Here is a 26866-nt window from a genome sequence, read left to right on the forward strand (position 1 = left end):
ATACTGCAGACGTAGCACAATTACACTGCAAAAAATGATTTTCAAGAAAAAAATTCTTTGTATTTTTGTCTTGTTTTCAGTAAAAATATCTACAAATTCTTAAATTAAGATGCTTTTTCTTGATGAGCAAAACGACCCAAGAAAATTAGTCTAGTTTTTAAACCAAAAATATCAAATTTAAGTGATTTTGTGCATAAACAAGCAAAAAAAATCAGCCAATGGGGTAAGCAAAAACTCTTGAAAATGTTTTTAAACACTAAATTTAAAGCGTACCCCATTTTCAGATTTTTTTGCTTGTTTTATGCACAAAAGTATGCACTGCAAAAAATGACTTTCTTACCTAGTATTTTGGTCTTGTTTTCAGTAGAAATATTAAAAAAAAATCTTAAATCAAGATGTATTTAATTTTCTTTATAACAAAATGACCTAAGAAAATAAGTCTGTTTTTTAAACAAAAACAATACAATTGAAGTGAATTTGTGCTTAAAACAAACAAAAAATATCTGCCAATGGTGTAAATAAAAAATCTTGAACATTTTTTTTAATGCTAAATTTAAGAACGATTCAAGAAAATAAGCTTACCCCATTTTCAGATTTTTTTGGCTTGTTTTATGCACAAAATCACTTAAATTTAATATGTCTAAAAATGAGACTTGAACCCCATTCACACAGACTTTTGGTCCCAGAAAATACCCATAAAATTGCCAGACAAGCGTCTGTGTGAACACAAACTTGTCCCATTAATCTTCTGGGATCGTTGCCGGAAAGAGGACCTAGTCAGATATACGGAAAACCCTCTGTGTGAACAAGAAGCCGAAAGAATGCCGTAATGGGCGTGTCGTAGTGAGGACGTACGCGTCATCACAACAAAAGTTACGGTTCAGCTCCTTAAAACGAGAGATAACATGCATATAAACATTCACCACGAGAAATGTTGCAAACTAGATTGAAGCAGTTATCAGGAAATGATAAATGAGACGCATAAACAATGACGCACGTGCCGTAGTGAGGACGCGCTTGACATGGCAACATGAAGTTGGTTCAACTCTTTAAAATGAGGGATTTACAACATTCACGACGAGAAATGTCAGCAAACTGGACTGAAGCAGATATCAGGTAAGTTAATAGCTCGTTACTTACTGTTTGAGCTATTATAATCGAAAATACCCGCGCGTCATCCCAACGAGATATATCGTTCAGCCTCTCAAATTGCGGGTTTTAAATGCATATAAACAATCACTATGAGAAATGTCTGAAAACTGCATTAAAGCAAAATGTCCACTCAGAAGCTGAGATCATTCACCAGCATTAGAACGGCGCGTCACGCGCTCCTTCATAGTCTTATCATAAACAAAAATGCACGCGAGTGGTTTCTGGAGAGAGAAATAATATATAATTTGCAAACTTCAGACGCTGCGTAGAAGAGAGGGCGGGACTTTCAACAGGTCACGCGTCTTCCCGGGACCATCAGATGCCGAGTAAACATGTCAGTGTGAATGAACAAAAAATCAAATGGTCACGGAAAATTCCAGGATGCCTTTCCCGTGTATTTTACGGAATGTCTGTGTGAAAAGGGCTTTATTTTCTTGGGTTGTTTTGCTCATCAAGAAAAAGCATCTTAGTTTAAGATTTTTCAGATATTTTTACTGAAAACAAGACAAAAATACTAAGAATTTTTTCTTGAAAATCATTTTTTTTGCAGTGTATAAAAGTATGCACTGCAAAAATGACTTTCTTACTTAGTATTTTTGTCTTGTTTTCAGTAGAAATATCAAAAAAATCTTAAATCAAGATGTATTTTCTTTATGAATAAATTGACCTAAGAAAATAAGTCTGGTTTTTAAACCAAAACTATATAATTTAAGTGAATTTGTGCTTAAAACAAGCAAAATTATCTACCAATGGGGTGAGAAATTTTGGCTTAAATTAAGTGTTTAAGAAAAAACAAAACTTATTTTTAGATTTTTTTTCTCACCCCATTGGCAGATTTTTTTCTTGTTTTAAGCATAAATTCACTTAAATTGTATATTTTTTTTAAATTGTACTTATTTTCTTAGGTCATTTTGCTAAGGAAAAGCATCTTAATTTGAGAATTTTAAGATATTTGTACTGAAAGCAAGACAAAAATACTAAGTAAGAAAGTCATTTTTGCAGTGTGCCATTCAAACACGCCCATCGTCAGCTCCTTCAGTGTCAGTAAAATGTTTCTGTATTTCCGGTCAGGTTTGGAGACGGTTACACTATAATCCTTCGCTTGTCCGCTCCGTCTAAAGAGCCGTGCCCGGTGGACAGCTACATCAGGAACTCCTTCCCGGGAATTCAGCTGAAGGAGAGCCATCAGAACGTCCTCCATTACCAGCTGCCATCGCAAGCCTGTTCACTGTCTCGTGTCTTTGAGGTTCTGTCAAATAACTATAAGGAGTTGGGAATAGCTGACTACTCTGTGTCACAGACAACACTGGATCAGGTAAGGGTATTATCAGAGCTTAATGTGTGTGGGGAGAAGATAGATCTGGATCCAGAATCTATTTTAGTGGATCTTCATCCTCATACAACTTTGCAAGAACTTTATGCTTTATTACATGCATATGTTTTATTAAAACATTGTCTATATATGTTCTCCCATATGTCATATCTTGTCAATCACAAAGTGTGCCATATTTTCCCATAAAAAATAAAATTAATTAATTGTTAATTCCAGATTTTCCAATTAAATTAAATGTGATATTTCTTCCCTTCAGGTGTTTGTTAACTTCGCTAAAGAGCAGACGGATGACGATCAACTCAGGGATGTCACTGTGAATGGTGGATCTGTACCAGCTCAAACCAGCAGGCCTAAGCGACCCACTCATCTCAAAATAGAGAACCCCAACAGACCGCTCACACCTTCATCTTCCTCCACAGGTCAAGCTGCCCACTCGAGACAAAGCCCAGATCGGCCGTCTGGCTCGAAAACTAAAAAAAAGGGCGGATCAAACAGTCCATCAATCTGCAGACAGCAGAAGCAGCACATCCCAATGGAAACTGTTGGCGAGGCCGCTAACGGATCAAACCGTGCTGGACAACAGACGTCTCGGAGCAAAGACCCATCTACGCTGTTTATTGTTAGAAGCAAAACACAGGACAGCAAAATGTGAAACGACAAAGACATTGGAGTTGATGTGGCACACCAGTGATGATCTGAGGTGCATTGTGGGTCTTCCATGTTTGGTGCCTTTATCTCTATTAGTTATTTGAACCAAATGTAGTTAGCCTTAATGCAATCATTCAAACAATCTGTCAGTCAGATGTTCACCGTCCAATGGCCAATACGCAAAGTAAGAAGCACTGTGGCAAATGCCTAAAAAAAGTGATCATGGCATAATACAATGTTTGCAAAAGAGCTGTAGACATTTAGTTAAAGTCAATTCAACAGAATATAAAAAAAATTTTTTGATTTAAGAATCGCAAATAAATTTTGATAACAGAAATGTATAAAATGATTAAAAGAGGTAAGCAACACTTGAGATAATTTATGAAGTGGACATAATGTAAGTATTATACTGGTATATTATACTGGTATAGTCATTTCAAAATGGCCAAATATTAGCCGATATATCGGTATCACGTCAATCTGGCATTTTATTCTGCATTTTTTCATTAATTGTTTGGTTTATTTCTGATACTTGAAGTAAGGCTGAACTAGTGGCGGATAATTTCTCAGACCTCATAAGTTATACATTGTCTTTGTGTATTGCACTTATTTTAGTTTTTGATTTGTGCAAACTATTTGAACATTGTTTTTGAGGAAGATGTTACACAATGTAGGAACTATTTATTTCTCTTCTTTCTTGGAATCAAACTCAAAAACTGCCTTTATGTGTTCAATATTAATATCTTTTGTACTGTTTCAAAGGCATTATGCTGCGTTTCAGACAACTCGGATTTAGCATATTTACCTCAAAACCGTAAATAGCGTCTTAATAAATACAACATTTAGTATTTAATAACATTAACACATTTATGTTACAACTGATTTTGTAACATCAAAACATTTAAACTGTTTATTAACATCTAAAGAGAGCGCCTTTTTTACAGACATTTCCGGGTTGAGGTGGGAATCATCCTAAATCCGAGTTGTTTGGAACATAGCAGTAGTCTTTTTGTTGCACTTTAGCAATGTTTTAGCCAGTCTTATCATTGTACTGTATCTCATTGTACTTCAGTGATTGTTACAATACTTCATACAAAGCCTACTTTAAATTTAGCATTATGGATGAAATGAGTAAAGTGAAGTTTGCAGACTTCCTTGTGTGCATGGCTGTACGTTAATATGCTGGGAATGTATATACAATACAAATGCATATATATATATATATATGCAATAATAAATACACTGTGGAGGACTTTTGTGTGCACATCATGTTATTAAATTAATTTGACAGCAGGTCAAGTCACTCTGGCAGCTGAACATACATTTTATGTGACATTGGGTTGTGTAGCATTAAGTTAAAATTTGTATTAATAAAAATATAATATACAATAAACCTCGTAAAACATTATAGCATAACATAACATACAGTATAATGCGATATGTCTTTATAAACGTTAGTACGTTGTGATTGGCTGGAGTGGTTGTCAGTCACGGGAGTTGGGTGTCTCTCAGGCTCCGCCTACTGTTTTTTAGCTCCAGCTATTAGCTGTAGCGGCTATCACCGGCTTTTGTGGACCTTTGTTTTTTTTCTAAATCTGTTTTGTTTGTATATCTGTCGTGGGTCTGTGTGTGAAGACTGTGAGATGGTTGTGTTAAATAGTGATAACGCTGACGAGCAGGATGTAATGTAAGTGTATTTGTAGCTTGTAGCCGGTTGCTAATGATCTGATTTGTCAACGCATACACGTCAGTTGTTTTTGTTAACTGGTTAAAGCCCATTTGCCGAATAATTTGCCTTTTAATATCTGTAATGCCGTGACTGTTTTACATAAACAAACTAATGATAGTGATGTATTAGTTTAATGCTATGTGACCTCAATAGTAGTAATATTGTTAATGCCATGTTAATATAGCGTTTAACGTTAGTGGTTTAAGCTGAACTGCAGTGATCAATAATTGAACAGATAAACAATAAACATCTTATTAGTATAACAAATCATATTTTGCTTTAGAATATATGTAGGTAATTTCGTGTATTTTTTTTAATCAGTGTTTACTGTATGTGAATAGAATACACCTGCTAACGATAAGCAATACTAGCGATATTGTTGTAGCAGAGTAAAGGTACGGCCTATTTTCAGGGTAAAGTATCCATCCACCCTGAGGCCAGAACTATAAATAAATATCGAAAAGTGGGTGTCAGTTGAGAGCAGATTCATAGTTGTGTAGTTTTACTACAGTAATGGACAATAACGAACGACACACCATACCATGTTTAAAAATGACATTTTACTGTAGTAGCACAGAATTAATGTTGTTGATGTTGTGTGATACTCATAATGATTACAGTATTATACGGTATTTGTTATGGTAAATGTTTGTAAGTTGCCAAATGGCTGGAGTGGTTGTCATTCACGGGCGTAGGGTGTGTCTCAAGCTCCGCCCACTCCCTCAGTCTGAGCCCCACAAACATATGTGTATATGCTGTATATATCTGAGGGTTGGGGAGCTTATAGATATATTATAGAAATAGATAATTTCGACAACATTGGCATAGTAAGCTTGTAATATTTATTATTAGTGTAACATTTAATGCATCTTTATTTGACCTTGGATCCTGTGTTGACCCAATGTTGGGAACCACTCTTCTAAGTGTGTGGCACAAGTATGGACCTAAACTATATGTGACCTGTTTTATATTAGGCTGATGTAACCTATATTCAGATCTGTATTTGGGTCAATGACAAGGATGCTTAACGATTAATCGTGATTAATCTATAGCAGAATAAAAGTTTTTGTTTACATCATGTAAACTGTGTATAACAAATATGTGTATATATATAAATATGCACACATGCATGTATCATTTTAAGAAAAAATATTATATATTAAGTATTTATATTTATATATAATATAAACTATACATAAATATACAAATGTATATACACATGTAAACATTTCTTAAATATATACATGAATGCGTGTGCATTTATTTATACAAAGTTATTATACACAGTTCACACACATAAATGATGTAAACAAAAACTTTTATTCTACTATAGATTAATCGCAATTAATTGTTAAGCATCCCTACAAGACATGGATATTTTTGTGCCATATTTACTTTAAAAATGACTTGATACATTTAAGAGATGCCTACTTAAATTATAACTTTATTCTATTAAACCTATATAGTTGAAATTAGGGATGCTAAACAATTAATCACGATTCAAATGGCCTTTTATTAAGACGCTTACAACAGTAAACATAATATCACATCATCCAGTGAACCCCAAGTGATCTTTATTGCTGAATGAAAAGATTTAAAATGTATCTGAAATACTGAGAAATAGCTACTTAAATTATAACTTTATTCTATTAAACCTATATAGTTGAAATTAGGGATGCTAAACAATTAATCACGATTAATCGTTAGCAGAATAAAAGTTTTTGTTTACATCACATATGTGTGTAAACTGTGTATAATAAATATGTATATATATATATATATATATATATATATATATATATATATATATATATATATATATATATATATATATATATATATATATGAACACATTCATGTATAATTTTAAGGAAAAATACTAAGATAATAATAAGTATTTATATTTATATATAATATAAATTATACATAATTATATAAATGTATATACACATGTAAACATTTCTAAAACATATACATGCATGTGTGTACATTTATTTATACAAATTTATTATACACAGTTCACACACATATATGATGTAAACAAAAACTTTTATTCTGCTAACGATTAATCGCGATTAATTGTTTAGCATAGCTAGTTGAAATACATTTTCAGTATTTTTATTAATAAATATGAATTTATGTTTTGGTACGTCAAACTTGTAAAATGTTAGGTGAGGTGACTGTCCAACAATTTGGATGTTTTCAAATGTCAGGGTGGTACAAACACAGTCATGGGCCTTTTATTAAGACGCTTACAACAGTAAACATAATATCACATCCTCCAGTGAACCCCAAGTGATTCTTATTGCTGAATGAAAAGATTTAAAATGTATCTGAAATACTGAGAAATAGCTACTTAAATGTAATGGGTAGACCAGTTTACCAATGTGTCAGGTGGTACAACCAGTGTAAAACTAGGGAAATGCTATTTAATCAAAAAAAAAATTATTGTAATTAAATATAATATTTATGAACTTAGCATCAGAGGCAAAATTTGATATCGTTATTTAAGCAGTAGCCTGTTCAGTGTAAATTAGTTGCAAAAGTCAGGTGGAGCAACCAGGAAGTGAAACGGGAATGAATGTCTCTACACTGTAAAAAATTCCTTGATGCACTTCAATTTTTTAGTTTAATCAACTTTAATTTACAATTAATTTAAACTTTATTGATTAGGAGTTACTATAAATTATTTAAACTTTATTTGTAATTTATAACTCCTCACTAGTCAAGAAAGTTGAAATTAATTGTATTTTCAAATTAATTTAAATTTAAGTCCAACAACTTATTTTTTCAGTGTATGAAATAAAAATCATTAGGATAAATAATTTTAATTAGCTAATAATTTTAGTTTTAAACTAACATTATATATTATTGTTATCATGCATTTTTTTTCATTATTGTTCTATAATGTATAGTTCTCAAATGTTAGTTTTATGGTAAAGTTGTTTTACTCTTTCATTTTTAAATGCCACTATCAGGTAAACAAACAATTAGCACAAAGAGTGCATTGAAACTTATTTGGCAAATAGTCAGTGATTGTTTTTTTTGGGTCTGGCAATCAAAAATATTGTGAAAAACTGCATTGAACTGTTGTGTAATTAATACAACTTTTTAAAACACATAATTCATGACTTAAAAATATGTATTATTTTAAAAATGTTTTTAGATGCTTGTTTTGTCATTAACCCATTTGTATTTTGAAACAGCAGTTTATTAAATGTGAAAACCGTTTCATTTTCAGCCTGATTGAGCCACGCTGCTCATCTCTACCCAATTCACCTGCAAAACGTGTTTCTCCAGCCAAAAAGAAGCAGTTCTTTATAAACCAGGCCATCCGTAATTCTGATCTGACCCCGAGAGCAAAGGGCAGGAAGAGTCTGAGACGTCAGGAAAACAGTGAGTGCTTTCAAATATGTGAAAGTATCAATTAATTATTCAAATTTTTTTTATATATAAATATGAATGTTTGTAGAATTTGTAGTACCCTTATGATCATATTCCTCTTAAAGTCAACCTCTAAATACATTTTATTCATAAGTGAGCAGTGTTTATTACATAGATGAATGCAATTATGTATGTAAAACATGTATTGTAATGTAAACTATGACGTTATAGCCCGTATGCGTATGACATTTCTGCGTATAGCCCGTTTTCTGGACAATCTTTTGGAACGAGACGATTGCCCCAAAGAGGATGGGGAAGGGCAAGAAACAGCCTCACCCACCATCTTCACTGAAGCCTGCACCAATGGAAACTATGTGGAGGTAAAGCAGGTCCCTTTAAGTGCCGTCAGTTTAAACGGATTTTGACATTTTCAAATCTCCATCTCTCATGTCTCTCAGTACTGGAGTGATTTTATGAATCGTTCTGGGGAAGAGCAAGAGCGACTGTTGGCTCTGCTCGAAGAAGAGGCCCAGAGGACACACTCCACCAAGAGCCAAGACCAAAGAGAGGGTCTGACATTATATAATCATCCAATCCAACATTCACTTTAAGTCACTCAACAATACAATTACTGCATCAATAAGTGACCAATCAAAATAGGAAAATTTTGATTGGTTCCTAACATTTTTAAAAAGGGATCTTTACTTGTGTAGTTTTATTTAATAACTATAGCTGCCTACTTTCACCTGCTGTCAAGGTGAAGTATTTGACATGACAGCTGAGTAGCCCAACCAAAACTCACAACATTGGTTGAACCAGAAGGTGAACACTGAAAAATTAAGAAGCGTTCACACTGTGGCGATAACTATATACACCTATATACCACACAAATGGGCAATAACAGTGTTATATTTGGCAGTAGGTTTTTTTTGCTCATCACTATGAAACTTATTTCTAACGTGATTACATTCCTTATATCTTTAGTTGTGAGGTTTGAACTCGGTTATTCTCTTAAATTCAGGACATTTTTTTTAAACCGCCTGTTGTTATCGTTCATAGTGTGAATGCTTCTTCACTATTAATAGTTCAGTGATATTGAAGAAAAGTGTATAGTCTTGACAGTATAATTGATGCTCATTTTTTGTCCTCTAAGCAGTTAATCCCGCTTTCAGCGCTCAGGAATGTTTTCAAAGGATCGATCGAAGATTACGTGCGACACTGAAACGCAAACACATTCCTATCGTGATTATTTTTTTGCTTTTTACTTGTATTACCCCCTTTATTTCCTTTGCTATAATTCTAGTATCCATCTGCTCTGTTTAAGGGAGTGTTGGAGGGTCTGGAGTCTAATCTACTGGTATTCTTCATGGCACGTCCGCAGTCGATTTACATTACCAAACTCGGCAGCAGGTGCACAAACCTACAGCATACAATACATCTCCTTACCATCACAGACCTATTTCACCCTTACCTACTAAACATGCTTGTTCAGGATGTTGCTGGTGTAATCAAAAGCAATTCCTGTTTTTTATTTGTGTTTGTACAGTTATGAGCGACTGCTGCTTCATGCCGTCTGCCAATATATGGATCTGACCTCTGCCAGTGAGTTTTTGTAAAGTAATTAAAGGCATTAAATTTGTGTCATATGCCCCACACTTCCAAACAGTACATAAAATATGGTAAACAATACAAAGTTTGCATTGCAGCGTAGTTTAACATACACTTAATTTTACTCAAACTAAAAAGGACTTTACAAACTTTCTTTTTTACATAAGAGATATGTGGTTTCCATTTTAATTTCTCATCTATGAGAACCCCCAAAAACCTAAATTCATAAACTCTTTCACTATTTGTTCTGTTTAAACACAAATTGATTTTTTCAGAACAATTTCTATTTGTAAACAGCATAAACTTTGTTTAACTTAAATTTAATGAACGTTTATTATTCTTGAACCATTTCTGAAGTAATACCATTTCACTTAAAATTTTAGTAAGTAGTATTGTTATATTTTTTCCAGAACTATAAAAATTTGTGTCATCTGCAAAAAGAACAACACGCAATATTTTTGACACTTCACAAAGATCATTGATGTATAAAATAAAAAGTCTTGGCCCTAATACAGAACCTTGTGGGACTCCACATATAATTTTTTCAAGTTTTGATACATGTCCTGCACAATAAAATATACTATTCCCTGTTTTCTAAATAACTAGCCAACCATTCTAATACAATACCCCTAATTCCATGTGCATGTAGCTTAGATATTAAAATACCATGGTCAATGGTGTCAAAGATTTATAATAAATAAGATTTATAATAAAAGACAGATCAGCTGTACCAATCATTTTTTAATAAACCCGACCCCCTCGCTGTGCACCACGGGTGGAGCGAGTCACAAACAAAGTGAGACACACAAAACATTATCCCACTATTTTTTGGATAACTCGATTGACCATGTTTTGTGTTGTTTCCATTATATGCAATCACGCACAGATTGCAAACAAAACACTGACATTTGATGCAGTTTTACTTACCGCCTGCGACTCATGACCTGGTTGGGACCGCCCCATTTAAACAAAATCCAGCGTTAAACAAACACACAAGCACAAACCCAGATAAACAAACTATATCCATTGATTCCATAATGATGGGTTCATTGGGAAGCTGAACAACAACAAACTTGTTTGGTGACGTTGATTTTGTGTCAGCTCTTGGTTGGTGTGTTCGTGTGCTTTTCCGGTTAAAGTGCCCATATAAGGACTTCCACTGTAGCCTGGTCCAACCAGACTCTCGTACATTCATTTCATTTGTACAGAGAGTCTGGCCACGCTCCATTGCAAAGCGTTACTTCCGTTAAGAAGGGTCCATTGTTGAAGTTTAAAACTATTGGATCTGCCCAGAGTCACTCTGGATCTGCCAAAGCCAATCGCTAACGTGTGGTCGTGACGTATATCATGCACCGAAACCGTCCGGAAACAACAAGTCAGATTAATCAGACAAACAAAACTTTGCAAACCTGGTTCTTGCTCCGGCTTTAACTTCTGTATATTCGGCAGTTTTGCAACAACGGACCGAATAGCTTTTCTCACGTCTTTCTCCGCTGCCATTACTGAACTACAACTCAAACTGACGCACGACCTAAACGTCATTGTTCTTAGCCACCCCCATCTGTTCGCTGATTGGTCCTGCAGATTTTTCCAGGAGAAAACGAAACTCTATAGAGAAATCCCAGACGTACTGCTGAAGCGAAATGAAAATTAAGCGGAAGCACGTAGGAGGGCGGAGCCAGGCTACTTCCACTGTATTTCCTTCACTGAAATTGCCCATAAAAGAAATTAAACAAGATTGTTACCTATCTTTCATGTTAAAAAAAACTTTTCAGCACAGGAATACTCTGTCACATGTCCAACTGCTTTTTTGACACTTTGCTTATGATTAAACTGTGTTAATAAGTCAGAATGCATGAAATAGCTTAAGACCCCCCCCCCCCCCTTAAGCTCTCAGCAAACATGATTGACATGCATTGTTTCTAATTGCCTGAGAAAGCATGTGCATAAACATTTGTTTTTCCACAGGCTCTGACTGTAATGGTGCTCGGCAAACGGAGGTGGTCAACAAGCAGGAAGCATTTCTCCCTCCTGAACCATTGCTGTCTGCCTACCTGGAGCAGCTGAACTGAACAACCTTGAATCCTGGCCAGTGTTAGTACCAGTGCTGTTCACTTTATCTAGCAGCACCACTGCCCATCACCTGACCAGCGTGAACTTTGAAGCAACATCAAAGTCATAGGAGCTGGCCAGATTCTTTAGAAGAGACTCGCTAGAGTTATGTACTCAGTCTTGTGGTCTCTTTCATTTACTTTTTCTGATCTTTTTGAGCACCTATTAGTAGTTGTTGTTGCTATGCCTCTATTTATAAATGATCTGATTCTTTCTTATGTTTTCGATTTTTACATTTACTATCAGTGGAGTCTTTGTATATAACTGATTAATAGACAAAATATGAATTCTTTAGTTATGTAGGATGTCATTGTGAAAACCAACTTTTGCCATATTTGGTCATTTTCATAAATTTACAATTCAAATGGTGCATCATATAAATATGCACACACACACACACATCACAACGCTCATAAACGTTATGCAGTTGAACTGAACTTGAATTTTAGCAAAACAGTACTTGTGCTTTGCCACTCTTTGGCGTCAGGCACCTACCAACATGCACTTACAATTATGCCTTATATGCACATGTTGTATTTGGGTTTTTGTATTTAATATATTAAAGTTTTACATCAAGACTATTATGGTTTACGTAGTGTGTAGGAAGAATGTTTTATACCATCAGTAGTCCTAAAACACTTGAGCATCTCTTGGATTGGTGTTTATAACTAAAACGTACGTGTTGAATGCTTATTCTCAGGCATTAGCCTTCATGAATGTGGACAATTACATTAATTATGGATCTTTTTTGTCATAGTAGTGAGTGTTACATTTTTCTATGTAGGTGCATGGGTTTTATAAATGTCTGTGTGCCAGTAATTGAGTTTAATGATAATTATACTGCGGTGGCAAATTCAGAACATGAATATACACACCATAAAATGCTTCATTGTGAGACAAATACAATTAATGTGATATGCTTTGAATAAAGATCATAGTAATTGTGTGGTTACTGTAGAGATGGAAAGGACATGTGAAAATAAATATCTTCATGCTTGATATGGCTTGACTGTTTTTTTACTGGTGTCAGAAGACATTACACTAATAACTGTATTAATATTCTATGGTGTACGATTTTTATAGCCGTACAGTAGCTGTCAATGGTTGGGTGTGGACTTTCACTTATATACTATTGTGCACTTACGTGGAATTGATGTCCTATTAATGGAATGAAGATGATTTGAGTCGTAACAATGCATTGATGTGTGATAATACAGTATGTATAATTAGCTGTTACTTTAATGACCATTTGAGTGGTAACGCCCTCTCATAAACATGATGCTATCAGATGGTAATACCGAACTAATTATCTTATTGTAATACCGTGGTAATTGGTACATCAGTGACATGTTGATAATATGTAATAAAGGTGAAAGTAAATTTTTAGTGGAGCACTTTTTAATCTGTAATGCATAAAACAATTTGAAATATAACTTTTAAACGATTACTTTTATAATTATTTCCTTTATAATTATGAAATGAATTAGTGCTAGGCAAAGATTAATCACGATTGATCGCATACAAAGTAAAAGTGATTTTTTTGCATAATATTTGTGCGTGTACTGTGTCTAATTAGTATGTATATTTAATAGAGCTGGACAAAGATTAATCACGATTAATCGCATACAAAATAAAAGTGATTTTTTTACATAATATATGTGTGTGTACTGTGTGTAATTATTATGTGTATTTAACCATACACACATACATATATTCATTTCAGAATATATATATATACAACCCCAAAACAGAAAAAGTTGGGACACTGTAGAAATTGTGAGTAAAAAAGGAATGGAATAATTTACAAATCTCATAAACTTATATTTTATTCACAGTAGAATATAGATAACATATCAAATGTTGAAAGTAAGATATTTTGAAATGTCATGCCAAATATTGGCTCATTTTGGATTTCATGAGAGCTACACATTCCAAAAAAAGTTGGGACAGGTAGCAATAAGAGGCCAGAAAAGTTAAATGTGCATATAAAGGAACAGCTGGAGGAGGACCAATGTTTAGGAATGGGAATGTTGTCCTATTCTTGTCTAATACAGGCTTCTAGTTGCTCAACTGTCTTAGGTCTTCTTTGTCGCATCTTTCGCTTTATGATGCACCAAATGTTTTCTTTGGGTGAAAGATCTGGACTGCAGGCTGGCCATTTCAGTACTCAGATCCTTCTTCTATGCAGTCTTGATGTTGTAATTGATGCACTATGTGGTCTGGCATTGTCATGTTGGAAAATGCAAGGTCTTCCCTGAAAGAGACGACATCTGAATGGGATCATATGTATCTAGAACTTGGATAAACCTTTCAGCATTGATGGTGCCTTTCCAGATGTATAAGCTGCCCATGCCACACGCACTCATGCAACCCCAAACCATCAGAGATGCACGTTTCTAAAATGAGCGCTAATAACAACTTGGGTTGTCATTGTCCTCTTTAGTCGGATGAAATGGCATCCCAGTTTTTCAAAAAGAACTTCAAATTTGATTCGTTGGACCACAGAACAGTTTTCCACTTTGCCAAAGTCCATTTTAAATGAGCCTTGCCCAGGGAAAACGCCTGTGCTTCTGGATCATGTTTAGATATGGCTTCTTTTTTGACCTACAGAGTTTTAGCTGGCAACAGCGAATGACACGGTGGATTGTGTTCACTGACAATGTTTTCTGGAAGTATTCCTGAGCCCATGTTATGATTTCCATTACAGTAGCATTCCTGTATGTGATGCAGTGCCATCTAAGAGTCGAAGATCACAGGCATCCGGTATGGTTTTCCGGTCTTGACCCTTACGCACAGAGATTGTTCCAGATTCTCTGAATCTTTGGATGATATTTTGCACCGTAGATGATGATAACTTCAATCTCATTGCAATTTTTCTCTGAGAAACTCAGAAAACTATTTTTCGCCGCAGCATTGGGAGAATTGGTGATTCTCTGCCCATCTTGACCTCTGAGAGACACTGCCAATCTGAGAGGCTTTTTTATACCCAATCATGTTGCCAATTGACCTAATAAGTTGCAAATTGGTCTTTCAACTGTTCCTTATTTGTACATTTAAATTTTCTGGCCTCTTATTGCTACCTGTCCCAACTTTTTTTGGAATGTGTAGCTCTCATGAAATCCAAAATGAGCCAATATTTGGCATGACATTTCAAAATATCTCACTTTCAACATTTGATACGTTATCTATATTCTACTGTGAATAAAATATAAGTTTAAGAGATTTGTAAATTATTCCATTCCTTTTTTACTCACAATTTCTACAGTGTCCCAACTTTTTCTGTTTTGGGGTTGTATATATATATATATATATATATATATATATATATATATATATATATATATAGAATATATAAAATATAAATAAATATATATATACACATGTAAATGTTTCTTAAATACATACATGAATGTGTGTGTATTTATTTACAAATAATAATTACACACAACACACACTCATATATTATGCCAAAAATCACTTTTATTTTGTATGCGATTAATCACGATTAATTAGGCTACTTTAATTTTTTGTAAATGATGAGTCCGGTGACCCTAAAAAATAATCTGCATACTTGAGCCATATACTGTCAGACAAAAAATGATCCTTAGCTGTCAGTACCCTTTAATAAGGTCCTTATATTTACTATGTATACATTTGGTGGCACCAATGTGTATATTTATATTTACTATGATACAGACATAATCTCTAAAACCAACAGACTGAAAAACAGTTTCTTCCCCCAGGCAGCTAAATGTTTAAATACATAACTCTCCTACACCCCACAGGACAGGTGCAACAATAATATCCTACTACATTACTACTAATTTTTTCACTACTTTACTATGTTTACATTCCTTGACTATGTTTTGTTTTAGTGTATATATTGTTCATATTCATATGAACAATATATTGTCTATCCAAATGGTCTATTTTGCATTACATTTTATGTCTTATGTCTGCTGTTATATACAGTATTTTATTGTTTCAGAACAAATGAACAAAAAAAAGTCTATTCTATTCAAGGTTACAGTCTTTTATGTAGATATGAGTACTTGTTAAAGGGTACTGTCCCAGTGACAGCTAGAGACCATTTCACTTTTTTTTATTAACAGTGGCTACTGTAGCCTACTGTAGGCTACATCCATTGGTTTATATTTGAAAACTTTACAAGCCTACTTCTGTGAAATTTCTTCCTGGGTAAAAAAAGGTATTATAAAATGTAACATAAGCTTGGTGGGACGCTTTGTATCGTATGGCCATGTATACATTTTAGGTGTGGCTTTGTCCAAATATGTATACAGTGAATGTAATACTTTGTCAGTCCAGTAGATGGAAACCCAATGCTGTTCGGAGTACTTTGTGTACTTTACACAGAACCACACATGTCAGTTCCTAGAAATGGCCTACACTTGTGACATATGACATTTATAAAGCATGCGTTATAATTCAATGTATATATAAGTATAATCAACCTAATAAAAATACACAAAGTGCATCTAAAGTGGTGTTTGTTTCATCTTCTATCTTTTGTACATGTAAGGTTTGCTTATTACACACGATACACCCATACTTATAAGCTAGTTATTGGGTGTTTATAAACATGTTTACGCTTTTCACTTTCATCTTTTAAATTTCCCTATTAACTAAACTAGATTATCAGATTTTTTACTTTAACATAATCGGAATCCGTTAATAATCTTCAATTATTGGCAACACTGCTCGTTGTTTTATCACTGATTAGCATTGATACATAGGTCTGTGTATATGTTTGCACGAGAACACCAGCAGCAACAACACAGAAGGGAAGAGCTTGTGGCAGGGAACGTCGCCCAATGTATACATCGCACCATATAGCGTACATACGTATAACTCACGTCCGACGGGTGGTCTAGAGACTCTGTGTGCTTTAGTGAACAGATTTTACCGAGCGAAACGAACACAACACAAGTTTAGGGCCCAAACGCGGGTTTTTGGTGTAAAGGTCATCGTAGTTTGTTAAACTCAAGGACCTTTCTGCCATCATTACCGTTGAGTCATTTGTGGATGTTTCCTATAGAGTGGGGGAAGGCAGCCATTGATTCAGAGCTTTGGAATTTGCATCTGATTGCTATTTGTCAACCAATGGCTTAACACAGCGACCGCGGGCACCGCCTCAGATCAGACGCGCATATGATGTTACAGCCAATTTAACCTCTATATCCAAATCTAATGAGGAAGAGAGAGGTGCTGCACAGAAGACACGGGTTGTTGAGTTAATGTACACCTTTATGTATTCGTGACTTTATCAAATACTGACTTGAAAGAGCGCCGCGAGCGCGTCGTTTTAACGGGGAAATCGGGAATGTTCCTTCCGCTTCCCGAGAAAAAACTCAACGGAAGTTGAACTGGTGAGTGAAGTGAGTTGAAATGTGTTATCTAGATGAGGAAAAACGCATTGTGGGATATGCTCTCGCTTTAGGAGGCATAATGAGTTTATTTACTCTGTCAAGTTTGATTTAATATAGTCGTGGTCATGTAGTAATGTGTGTTTGTGGTTGTAGTTAGTTTGGTTAGTGATGGTTATATTGTATCTAACTGCCAGTAGAATAAACATCGCACTGAACATACTGTACTGAACAAACTATCGCCAGGCAGACGATTTATATATGCAAATTAAGTTAGTCCCTTAAAACCCCCACTCAGTTCTTCTGGATGTGGTTTCGATAGGTAAGCTATTTGTTGACGGGTTTTATTTATTATTTAATTATTAACCAGGTCTGTTATCTGTGATATTTATGTGTGAAAGTTGTTTTTCGATTTAAGATTTTGCGCTGATATAAAAAAGCTAAATACATATTCTTTGATTGGTCATACAGGTGATAACCTATATATGTATGTGTGTGTATGTATGTGTATAGTTATATCTGTATGTATGTATGTATGTGTTGACCTTTGTCAAAAATATAAGTCTGTTTTAAATACATTTTATAATATAGGATATATGGATTAGAAAATACTTCTGTATGTGAGTTTACATATATGTAAGTTACATATATAGCTTTCAATGTGCTTTATGTCACGGCCACCTCTGAAAGCTTTAGATCCCTATAGATTTTGAATTCCCTGGGGTTAAGGAAACCTCTTTAAAGAGCCCTGTTTAAAATGTATGTGGGTTAAGAAGACTGATTAGATTTTATTCTCTTCGTCTTTAAGACGCTCTTTAAAGAAATACAGACTAGACTTCTTCAGTCTCTAATAAGATATCTGTTTCACATAAACAGGAAAGCAGATTTGTCGTAACTGTGCGTGCATGAACTACACGTGGCTTTATGTTGAAACATACCGCTGACTTGAGAACAGTTGTTTTTGGCTTATATATGTGCAGCAACAGCTGGGAAATGTATTTGATACAGTAACCGCTCGCTCCCACTAATCTTGTGTGGAATTTTTTCCCACAAACCAACGTGTAGGAACGAATCTTTACAATGCAAGGTTTGCATTTCTATTTGCATATACAACTCTATATGCTTAGAGTAGTCATTATGTGCCTATATACGCACATGATCGGTTACTAATCCACAACATTTGAGTTAGGAAAAGGGGAAAAAAAGACTTGTTTGATCTTTGCCATTATTTGGGTGCATAAAGAGTAAAAAAACAGAAGAGAAAGTGCAGATTACAGTTGTTTGTGTTCTGTCTGCTTCTATTGTTTTTAGGGATGGACTTTAAAAGGTTAAGTTATCCAGCGTTAATGAACCATGTGCATGCCTCAAACAGTCAATTATGCTCCGGTTTGTATTGTGTTGAATAACAAATAATGTGGCTTGTTTGTCTGACGTCGTGCATTTTGGCACAATTATATATCTTGTGTTGGTTTATGAGGCCTTATGTTAAAATGCACTTTGCCCAGCGAGAGAGAGAGAAACGTGTTCAATGATAGAGTACAGATATTTATTATGATGCCTAAACAATAAGTACCAAACCAAGCCGATATAAGCGAGAGTTCATGCCATGCTGTTGCATTCAGAAAATGATGGAGTCGGATGGCATGCTTGCATTTCTAATCATATGCTTCAGTTTTCGCTTAGCCAGACGGCGTTATGCTCCATTAGCAAATGTAACCAACTCTAACTGTGGCTACAGCTGTGATCGCAACGAACCTGTCTGCAAGAAGATTTGCATGCCGTGTATATGGATAGATTCAATGAAGCCACAAAAAAAACCAGGGGCTATAGCGAAAGAGGAACTCCAATAATTGCAATGTGAGTTTTGGATGAGTGGTTAAAATAACACGAAACCAGAACACACTTTTTATATATAATCTTGTATTTTTTTAAAATGATCTTCTTAAAACGATTAACAGAAGCATTGCTTCTGTGTATTTATTGCTAGGTCAGTTAACAGCATTGATTATTATTGCACAATTGTGTGTGTATCTGTATTAAGTGAGCCTTCAGCCACACCTCGTTTCTCTAGTTAATGGTATCAGTTTCGCCCACTGAAAACCAGGTCATCTGCTTAGATCCAGTTAAATGTGGAGCGTGCAATTTTTCTGGAAAATTAACCTATGCTGGTTTATTTTACATGGGTGAGATATATGTTGATCCCCCCCTCAAAAAACACGAATGTAACGACCGTTTGAACGTACAGACCAACCCTATACACCAACACGAACCAGTCGTTTGCCTGGGGGCCAGAGCTATCATTTTGTTTGACCAATGACAGGTCGGGGGAGAATTTGAGAAACCTGTATGGAAACTGTCATTTTGGAGTTTACATTACACCAGCGGCACATAAATCGCTTTACTTGAGAAAAAAAAACGTTGATGCATGAACCGTAACTTGAATAGGTGACTTTGGCACGTCCCAGGGTGAAATAAAACGGCACTTGGGGTCTAAACTGATAAGCCGAGGTACATGAAGGAATGAGGCACTGTATCCTGTCACACCTGTTGTGATCAGACTGAAGCGGCCATATCAACCATCTTCATATCTGCAAGTTTTCAGGTTGACAGACCCTGAGCTGGTCAAACAGGTTTCGGCTTAGCTTGTTACCAGTTAATGTAGAGTGGGATCAGATATCTATCGTCACATTTGCACTGGGAACTGTTTTTAGATGAATGTATACGCGCATATCTCAATAGGGCTGTGGGCAACGCTGTACGTCAACGAAACCGCCATTACAAGAAAATGCAAGGCATCCATAAGGAAATAAAACAAGTTTTTTATAAGTAAACATATTTTGCATGCCAGCGCTAGAAACAAACAATTGGCTTAATTAAAACCAATGCAACTTTCATCGATGCATGTCAATGCATTTGATGTGTCTATAAAAAGCCAGAGTTCATTGCTGACAGAATAGCACGCTTGGGGTTGGGAGGAGGTTGTGTGGACTCGGTTGAGTGGCTTGGCTTATATTCAACTGCGCCTTTGCCAAAAGCCACATATTAAAGCGTTTCTGTGGCAGACTGCCGTTCACCTCGAGCACCTGCCAAAAAAGCGATGATTTCACTGTTTGGGAGCGTGCCATGTGGGAATCCCAACCAGCTGACGTTCAGTCTTGTTTCCCCGTGGAAGTCTTGCCTTTTTCTCGGGAATTCCGTCTTGGGCGAGGAAGCTGTGGCCTGGAGCCACGGTTCCATGGTAGGCGATTGTGTAATTTGGTTAACAAAGATTTCTGCTGTTACCCAAGCCATAATATAGTTTGGCAGTTTGCCCTCATAGCTACGAGCGAACAAAATAAGCAAACCTGATTGCTGAATTACAATATCAGTCATCTGCAATCTTTTGTGGGACGACTGTCAGAGCTGCAAAGACTGGATTCTTCAAAGGTTGTAACACAAAGGTGCAGCATACCCACCACTCACTCACCACTTTCATGTCCTACAAGAAACTATCAACTAACTCGTTCAGCCAGTTTTTTTTTCAGCCAATGACAGTGTCACTTTAATACTGGTGGGATATCAAGTTGACCAATATCATTCTTAAAAATATAGGTGCTATGATGTCATAAATTAAACATTTTTGGCTTTATGCTTCCATAAGGAACCTTTAACATCAGTTTTACAAAAGGAACAATTTTTTTATTATTATTAAAAGGAACAAAATAAATGGTTTTGTTAAAAGTAAATTTAACGCGAAAACTGCTTGATGTTTGGTAGAAAATGCTGCAATTTGTCCGCACTGTTTTTTTTACCCTGCGGGTGCCATTGTGAACGGAGGTCATAAAAGAACAATAACACTATTCACATGAAGATTCTGGAACACTGACGACAATAAAACTAAATGCAGACTGGAGCGTTGACATTTCATAGTCTTTACTGGCAGAATAATAATGGGATTATAATGATGGATGTCTAAACTTTTATGATGACGCATGTTGTAACCAAAAGTAAAAGTTAAACAAATTTGAAAAGAGATGGGGGTAAAAAAGGATTTCAAAATAGTAAGAAAAAGAAATATGAGGGATTGCCAAAAAAGCAGATATGTAATACACTGTCAGAAATAAAGGTACAAAACTGTACCTTTTCTGTCACTGGGGCTCTACCCTAAGTTTCCGATTGGTACCTTTACATGAATAAAAAAACAGAATACAATTTTGGGTAGATTACCGTACCTTTAGGACCTACATTGTTAGAAAAAAGTCATTGGGGCAGCACCCTTTAAAAAGGTAATTGTATGGACCATTAGGTACAGATATGTAAACATTTAGTACCAATATGTACCTTTGAGATACTAATATGTATTTTTAAGGTACTAATAAAGGGTACAGCCCCAGTGACAGAAAATGTACAGTTTTGTACCTTTATTTCTGAGAGTGAATTATGGGAACGTACTGTAATATTTTTTATGTCCTTTTAATTGTTCAGTTCAGTTATGTATTTAAAAACTCCTTCAAACACATTGAGCTTATCTCTGATCCAATTTTCAAATGTTGCAATTAAAATATAAATTGCATGCTGGTGGACCAATGTGTTTGTAAGGCACTTCGAAGGCACCACTGCTTTGCCACATGTAGTCTATTGCAACACTTACTTTAAAAATGTTAAATAAATGCATGAAGTAATCGTGTTAAATAACCGTGTTTATGATTTTTACCAAAATAATCATGATTATGATTTTGCCCATAATCTTAAATCATAAAATCATGAACCCCTTAAAGTTCCAATTTACCTTGGGAGGAATTTTTTGACAGAAAACTTCTTGTCATACAACAACTCAAAAGCAAATAACTAAACATGTCACACATTTTTGGAAAGCCGAGATTCTTGTGATTCGAATGATGTAAACCTTTCAAGATACAATAAACACAGCAGGTACAATTAGTGTCCAAAGGCATTTTTTTCCAATATTATGCACAGCTTTTTCATGTACTATGGCTTTTTGATCAGTAGGAAGTCTCTTTCAATCTAAAATCAATGTGAGTTTGAATCATTTATAACATGCATTTGAAAAAGCAACACTTGTGAAACATGGTTATAAATAAGTTATATTCTCTATAATCATGAAAACCTAAAAAGTATAAAGAACAGCGATATAAATATGCTTCTAGGCATTTCCTGGAGCTGCGTGTTTAGGGGGGCGGCACACCAAAGCTTCTATGCCCGCGACCGGTGTATGTTTTCAATTGTTTCCAATGGAAGCTCTGTGTTTTTTACAAATATTCAACTTTGGGTGAAAAGCCCAGCTTGTCAATAGCCTCTTTCACACAGTAATTCTGGTAAATTACCATGAATTTACCAGTAAATACAAAAATGTGCTGTTCACACACGCAGTGACATTCCGTCTTTTTACCAGTAAGACATCATTCACACATCAGTATCAAAATACCGGCAAATCCGTTGAGAAAGCGGAAGTTACCTGTGGCGCGCGGCGAGCTCAGTGTTGTATTTGTAAACAATCCACGTTGTTCATATCCACGGTCCGTATTTTGTTGTTTTCACGTCTTTGGTAAACGCTGATGGTTGCGAAGTTGCTCTGGACCAAACAACATTGCATGAGGCGACGTCAAACCGAAAATGCGCCTTAAACAACAGTACTGTTTGCAGTAGCTTCACGGGGGGCCGGCAATTCGGCAAGTAGATGATAAGCTGTTTTAAACAACTTTGTTGAATAAATGTGGACGTAAACTTCAGGTGTGCTCGACTTTCAAGCAGCGCGTGTGTTGAAAGGTCCGTAAACAGTGCGGGGGTAAACGTGTCATCTGTATTAAAATGTTATGATTGGCCCGAAGCTATCAGCGCAGCCTGACATCATAAATTACTGGTAATCTTACAACCTCTCTTTCTGGTAAATTGGCAGCACTGATTTACCGGAAAGGTTCTGTTCACACATGACCTGTTACCTGCAATTTACCTGTAAATTACTTGTAAAGACTGTATGTGTGAAAGGGACTATTGTCAGTTAGCACACGGCCATCCAATTGCAGTGGAGGACTGCCGGGAAAAATATTACAACAACCAACTGGCACGTCGTACCACGACTAATAAACAAAAGAAACTGAAGAAACAGCTGGTATTTGGCGTCCTTCAGGCATTTTCAGTCACGTATAAAAGCTTTGGTGTGCACACCCCCTAAATGTTTCTTTTTCTGCGGCACATATTGCGTTTTTGCACAAGAGCGCCCTCTGGTTTTGGATGTAGCAGCATGTCACCATAATTCATTGAGAAGCACAGCAAGCAGCCACGTCTAACGCGTCTAGTTTGCCGCTTGAACATTTTGCGTTTACTCGCGCGTTAAAGCCACGTGTGAAATTCTAGTCATCGAGACATTCACGCGGAAATTCATGTCATGGGAACCACTTCTGCGACTCTGCTCACTTTCTGTAATAACGTCACTACTAGAGCATTCTCCTGATTGTTTAACATGGCGCGTTGTTCCGCCAAAGTTCAAATTTTCCAACATGCGCGTTTCCTGTGGCAACGCTCAATTCGCAGCTTTCGCGCAAACTAGACAAGTCAATGTCGCGAGACCTCCAGATGCGCGTCAACGCGTCTTCACATTGACTTAACACTGAAATCACTCGCACTTGAAGCCTCTACCGCGGCTGGTCTGAACGCAGCATTACACCCCTAGTGAGCTGAACAACGCCTATAGAAGTTATTTTGAAAATGCAGATGTAGACAGAAAGCGTTTCTGGTATTTCACACTATTTTCCCTCTTTAATAGTGGCCTCAGAAGATGTGTACCATATTGTGTAAATTTCTAGCGCTTTGGAATAACCATGCCATTTACAGAAGTATATATTATATGACTATGTACTGTGTCCGACAGTGTAATGCGTTACGTTGCCAGTGTGATTCAATGTAACCCTCCGTTTTTCAGCAAGACTATGTGACACATGTAGTATGGCATTGATGTTTTTTTACTCTGTATGATTTGAAATTCACAGATTGGGATTAATAATGCAAAGCAGCCATATTTATTGCTGAGGTTAACTGTAGAGCACTTAAATTAAACATGAAATGTAAAGATGATGTGTCAGCGGTGCAGCATATTACGGTTTGAAACATTTATCATGCAGTATTGTGCGGTGCATCTCCTGATATTTAAAATTTTAATTTATTATGCAGCATATGCAACGCACAAGTCATGCGCATTGTAGCGCATTATATCATAAATGCCCCCTATAGGTGAGATGAGGTACTGACAGAAACTCTCTGAATGAAGTATGTAGAAAACATTTAATTATTCAGAATTGTGTAAATCACATTCAGAAAAGCTGAATCAGGCCGTTCAATCACGCTTCATCCCTTCATAAAGAAACTCTGTTCATGGGTTCAATAGCTGTAGTGTTGTTCGCAGAAATGCCTAAAACACCCACGGACCCCACACCAGCAGAATGAATGAGCGTCTGCGGCACGTCTTTAAGACTTCCGTCCCTTGTGTTGTTGAATATTTTCTGCATTGTCTTTACTACAGTGTGAAATAGACAAAGCGGTTTGCTCGCATCCTTTCCCAGCCTTTGAAGCTATAATTTTGAGGTAAGGGCTTGTGACATCACATCCTGTTCTTAGAGTTAAGATGAAGGTGTAAAGACTTTGTTTTTGGGTCGTATGCATGGTTCCCTTCAGTTAAACTCGTGTCAACTTTTATCAGATTAAGTGTTAGAAGGAATGTCAATATTTAAAGTCAACTTATTTTAGGAATAAACTTAACCTTGTGTTAAGTAAACAGTCTCATCTCTCATTACTGTGTGTGTTGATCATCATTGTGTCAATGCCCCCCCCCCCCCCAAAAAAAGAAAAAGGACCATTTGCATTTAAAAGTGCGCCTGCTGCTTTTGTCTCGCTGACGTGAGGAAGGAAGCATCATGTATGTGAAGGCGCACGCTATTGTCATAGAAACCTATGAAAATATGGTTAGCGAGGTCACGCAATTGGCTCACCTTTGCTTGAATTCCTTGAAACGTGGTTTCAAGAGGCATCTGAGCACAGCTTGAGATTCAGGGCTTGAATCCCTGCTATAATATTTTCTCTTCCAAGCATCATCTTGTCATATTTAAAATGATCTATCATCACCTTTTAAAATGGTATCATTAGAAAGTGAACCACATGGGAAGCCGGACTTGGAACATAAAAAAATTAACAATATTGTTGTAGCATTGTCTTAATGTTTTTTTTACCGACTATTAGTGCAGAAAGCTGTGCTAATGGTCTAAAATGATCTATACTTGGTTGAATGTTTGGTTATCAGGGCAAAATGATTAGATTACTTTCATAAAAAGTGGAATATCATCCAAGATGTTAATTTCTTTTCAACTGAACAAAGAAAGACACAGCTCAATGGTTTACAGTTTCGGTGCAGCTTTAACAAGGCTCTAAGCGAGCCCAACCGATGTATAAGGGTCTTATCTAACGAAACAATTGTCATTTCGCAAAAAATGTACTTTTAAACCACAACTTCTCGTCTTGCACTAGTCGTGTCGTGTGATGCGCCAGTGTGACCTTATGTCGAAACTAGAGGTCACGCAAGACTCATTCAAAACTACCGCTCCAGTGTTCACAAGTATGGAGAAAGATGATCATTCAGACATTGTTGTATGAGGAATGATATTAATTAATGCAGGGCTCAAAATGAACTTTTTTTATTAGGTAGCACTGGTGCTCCCAATTTAAAAGTTAGGAGCACCAGCAAAAATTTAGGAGCATCCATTGTAAATTATAGGAGCACCAAAACTTCATCATCCTGAAGATTAAAAGCTTGAACAATCGAACTTCATCTTATATTATTTGCCACACTTGACTTGTGCTTGGCCAATTTTTAAACAAACTCTTATGCTTAAAACGTGTAGATTTATGGGGCCATATAAAAAACATTTGATGTTATTTTAAATAATTTATTTATAAAAACTTGTCTTTGGCAGGGAAGTGTTTTATCAAATAAAAACAAAACAAATTTATTTTAATAAAAAATGAATTTATTTTTTATTTTTTTTCAAAGTGCTGCAAAACAGAACTTTGTTTAAAGTAAAAATAAAAGTACAAATCTTTTGAGTATGATTTTGTCACTTAATAAAAATAATTTAAAAGCATAATTTTTATTATTTTAAAACTAGATTTTACTTCAAAATGGTAATATATTTCTGTCAACTTCATTACGTTTAACAGACTTTTATTTTGATGGGTTTGACCATCACATTTCTCAATTTCTTTTATAGCAGCTCTGAACATATAGTGAGAGGATAGCACTGGCCATACCGAATAATAACTAAAAACAGCACTGAGTCCTCCGTATAATATTTCATTGGTCTCCAGGAGACGTTTGCTAATTATTCTACAGTATGCGAACATTATATAAAGAAATTAAAACGGGTTGCACCACAACAATCATTTGCACTCGCACAAATTCTCCCAAATAAACTTTGAGGTCGCGCCAATTACATTTCAGAAGCCTATCCGACCAAAATGGTCGTAATTTTG

General features: G+C 35.7%; 3 protein-coding genes across 6 annotated transcripts in view; all 3 read left to right on the forward strand.

Annotated features, from left to right (window-relative positions):
• The window catches only part of abca7 (ATP-binding cassette, sub-family A (ABC1), member 7), a 33558-nt gene extending 29275 nt beyond the window's left edge, over positions 1 to 4283 (forward strand). For both annotated transcript variants that reach the window (XM_065241788.1, XM_065241789.1), the window contains 2 exons: positions 2224 to 2467; positions 2742 to 4283. In XM_065241788.1, the coding sequence (XP_065097860.1) occupies positions 2224 to 2467; positions 2742 to 3137 (640 nt within the window). In that variant the 3' untranslated portion in view covers positions 3138 to 4283. The remainder of the gene's footprint in view (positions 1 to 2223; positions 2468 to 2741) is intronic.
• A 343-nt stretch (positions 4284 to 4626) lies between these two features.
• Positions 4627 to 12965, forward strand: r3hdm4 (R3H domain containing 4). Of its 2 annotated transcripts, none has more exons than XM_065241791.2 (8): positions 4627 to 4820; positions 8104 to 8258; positions 8508 to 8626; positions 8705 to 8816; positions 9400 to 9488; positions 9571 to 9656; positions 9793 to 9848; positions 11823 to 12965. In XM_065241791.2, the coding sequence occupies exons 1-8, from the start codon at positions 4777 to 4779 to the stop codon at positions 11924 to 11926; spliced, it is 765 nt and encodes a 254-aa protein (XP_065097863.1). In that variant the 5' UTR covers positions 4627 to 4776; the 3' UTR covers positions 11927 to 12965. The 2 variants fall into 2 exon arrangements, with proteins under 2 accessions (XP_065097863.1, XP_065097862.1); XM_065241790.2 differs by having other exon boundaries at positions 4628 to 4820; positions 9403 to 9488.
• A 4115-nt stretch (positions 12966 to 17080) lies between these two features.
• Positions 17081 to 26866, forward strand: part of arid3a (AT-rich interactive domain 3A) — a 44498-nt gene continuing 34712 nt past the window's right edge. The window contains exon 1 of one of the 2 annotated variants that reach the window (XM_065241793.2): positions 17081 to 17362. The gene's annotated coding sequence lies outside the window, so the exon portion shown is untranslated. The remainder of the gene's footprint in view (positions 17363 to 26866) is intronic. The other variant, XM_065241792.2, reaches the window with a different exon arrangement.

The sequence above is a fragment of the Paramisgurnus dabryanus genome, chromosome 14, assembly GCF_030506205.2.
Source record: "Paramisgurnus dabryanus chromosome 14, PD_genome_1.1, whole genome shotgun sequence".
Taxonomy (NCBI): Eukaryota; Metazoa; Chordata; class Actinopteri; order Cypriniformes; family Cobitidae; genus Paramisgurnus; species Paramisgurnus dabryanus.